The sequence below is a fragment of the Ixodes scapularis genome, unplaced genomic scaffold (assembly GCF_016920785.2).
Source record: "Ixodes scapularis isolate PalLabHiFi unplaced genomic scaffold, ASM1692078v2 PGA_scaffold5__190_contigs__length_132052651, whole genome shotgun sequence".
NCBI classification, from domain to species: domain Eukaryota; kingdom Metazoa; phylum Arthropoda; class Arachnida; order Ixodida; family Ixodidae; genus Ixodes; species Ixodes scapularis.
Genome location: NW_024609880.1, coordinates 59552349 through 59555534, shown reverse-complemented (window position 1 = coordinate 59555534; position 3186 = coordinate 59552349). Strand labels below are relative to the sequence as shown.

Here is a 3186-nt window from a genome sequence, read left to right as displayed (position 1 = left end):
CTGATTTTACTCTTGCGCGCCTCTTGGTTAGTCCCGGTCGAGTACAGTTCGTCCTCAACATTTGCACACAATACCTAACTCGATCCACATGGCCTCTTCGGGGAGCGAATGGGAGTTCAGAGGACCAAATGTTCTGTTAGTTTTTTGAGACCACCTTATTTTCTTAGAGTGTACTCGTTAATGCCAGTCCCCGCATTTCGGAAAAGTCTTCTAGAGAGGACAGAGGAAGGGGGGAGGGAAGTTGGCATGTATTCTTATGGCACCGCGTGGTTTGGTGCTTCATTGTATGGTACTAACGTAGTTGTCAGATGCAGATTAAAACTAGGTTGATTACGAAATTTAATTTCTTGATGAGGTTCCTAAGTCAGTGCACGATACATTGAGTACGAGCTTTTGTGTCTATTGAATAAAATGTGCATGTCCTTCCTTCAACCTGTGGTGCAGAGAACATCGGCTAGAAGGGACGCTGTCTCAACGATCGCTTCTGTGAACACCGCAAGGTGTTGACATCGCTGAATAAGGATTTGGTTCACATAATTTATGCCAAAGAGTACTGCGCATCTGCCAAAAGTTTGAAGAGACAAGCATCGACCTGAAATACCATGAACACTACGGCAGAGAAGTAACTTAGGCTTTTGAGATTAGTACAGCCAGCGGCTACATTGCGACGACATGCCTCGCCCTATCGAAGCCAGACCTAGCATTCCGAAGAGCGGAGATCAACCGGATACGATTTCTACCTAGTTGTTCATACGTCCGTACTTTTGCCTTTAGTTTCTGTAATCGACAAATATCTAGTTGGTGTATTTCAACTTGTTTCTTCACCCCTGTATGTACTCTTACCTGTTCACTGTCAGAAATGTTGTATCCTTTAAGTGGCGCTTTTCTCCATTGCAAAACAAGTTTGGCTGCATCTATTTTCGATTGGTGAGAAATAAATGCGGCGAACTGGAAGCCCCATTTGTCACCGTCGTTCTCACTTGTGCAATTCGCTTTGGGTTTTTTAACAAATATCCAGGATTAACTTTTCTTTGCTATTTACTTATCACCAATAGCTGGAAACTTGACACCTGGAAAATGTTGTAGTATATCTATTTATGTTCTCTCATATACCTGTGACATCAGCCCATGGTATTTAACATTTATGTAGTAAAATAAATTTATATAAATGAATTTGCTTGAATAGAAAAAAAAACATTTTTAATCGGAAGCATTGGGAAATTCAAGCAATATGGGTTCTTTGTTTGTTAGATGTATAATATCACTGTATTTAAAGAAGTCTAAGAGCCTAATCATTACACTGATTAAAAAATAAACTAGAAAAACACGTCAATTTTGATGCAAATGCTATCCAATGTACACACCCTTTAAATAAAATTTGTTTTATTTAATATTATTAATTCAAACTTTAAACTGAAAAAAATAAAAATATATACTTTTTTTTTACTTTTTCCATAATTTTATTATACATATTTCAAAACGTATATTGTCTTCTGGAGTATGCCAAGGCATATTTTGTCTCTGTTTTAGTTTTGTTTGCATAACATTTGTTATTGAACGTTTAATACTAGCTTTTGTTTTGATGTGTGACGAGTGTGCACCACACTGGAGGGGGGGGGGGGGGGGCGAGGTTGTTTGTGGGTGCAAGCAAAATGTAGCATTTTCATTATCATAGTTCAGATTAAATTATAAATGTATGTTCACACAAATAACCTAATCATTTGATATAAACCTTGACTATGTAAGCTTTTGTAGAAATATGTTAGTGTGTCTCTATCGTCTCAAAAGAACCTATAAGAAGGACGGTATCACGAGACCTTGTTTTGTCAAGAGTCAATAATTTATTAATTTCTTAGAAGTGCTTGGCAAGACCGTAAGCCAGGGGGGCGTGGTGGGCGTAGGCGAAGGGAGCAGCGTGCACCACTGGGGCGGCGTGCACTGCGCCCACGGCAACTGGAGCAGCGTGCACAGCGTGAACCGCGGCCACTGGGGCAGCCTTGACAACGACCGGGTGTGGGCCCTCAACGGCGCTGGAGAAGAACGGGGCGTCGGCTGGGACCGAGGTCTTGGTGCCTGGCTCGTTGGTCTCGATGGTCGGGTGGAAGCCGGTGGCGTCAGCGACGTACTTTACCAGACGGGTGACACCGAAGGCATCAACGTAGCTGTAGGAACCGACCTTGTTGTTGAACTCATCTCCGGTCTCCTGACGGGTCATGCGGGTGCCGAACTCGTCGACGTTGTCATAGCCGAAGCTGTAAGGCTGGGCTGGCGCCTGCAGAAGAAAAGTGCAAAGAGGAAACAAATATGAAGGAAGTTCCCCATACTGCAGTACGTCCTGTCTATAACAGACTAAGTCGTGTGTATCTATATATAGTTCAATGGCTACAGCCAATTTTGAACGTTTTGTAGATATTAGTGTCCAGTTACTTAGCAGGGCAAATACCAAAGAAACACTCTTAGTTGCTTTGACACCACAGCCCCTACAGAAAGCCAGATGCGTACTTAACTCAAGCCTTGCTGCAGTCACGTTTTCTTAGGCTTGTATTTGGTGTTTTAGTTATTTGATTTTTTTATGTGTTATAAGGCTCACAGATATATCTAAGGGAAAACAGTCTGAGATATAGGGTGTTTTTTAGAGTACTTTCATTATATTTCAGTTTGGGGGAATTGCCAACGAAACGAACATTTACATTGTATGATATTCAAAAGATTTCTAGTTTTTATGTTATATTAAAACTTGATATCAGTAAAGTTACCTGTTCAACAACAACACCGCAGGCCACGTAGGCGACGAGGCAGCAGAAAAGAACCTGCAACAGAGATGGGAACCGTTATTCAATTGAAAAATAAATCACAGCCCCCTCTGGTGGATTTGAATGGAAAGCAGTTATCAGACAGAAGGATATTGCCGCACCTTGGAGAACATGGTGATTACTTTCCTTCTTGGCTGGAAATCGTGGGGCGTTTGTAGCCGACGGTTGCTTATATACCTCGCAGAGTATGTTATAGACACGCCCTAGCATGCTTCTGTGTTGTGTCTAACGAATCAGCGGCGTGGAAATTAGAAACTATGCCAGATGAATTAAATAACGCCGGAACGTGTAAGGGGCTAAAGGAAAGGAATGTGACGAGACGTTTTATCTCAACTTTGTTTTGCTTTAGTCTGCTGAAAAAAAAAGCCTATCT

The 3186-nt window shown here is 41.7% G+C and overlaps 1 protein-coding gene across 1 annotated transcript; it reads right to left on the bottom strand.

The window, feature by feature from the left end:
• Window positions 1-1852: 1852 nt before the first annotated feature.
• LOC120844707 (cuticle protein 10.9-like) lies at window positions 1853-2926 on the bottom strand. Its single transcript, XM_040216627.1, has 3 exons — window positions 2915-2926; window positions 2757-2810; window positions 1853-2272 (listed from the first exon to the last, which is right to left on the bottom strand). The coding sequence occupies exons 1-3, from the start codon at window positions 2924-2926 to the stop codon at window positions 1853-1855; spliced, it is 486 nt and encodes a 161-aa protein (XP_040072561.1).
• Between the last annotated feature and the right edge of the window lie 260 nt (window positions 2927-3186).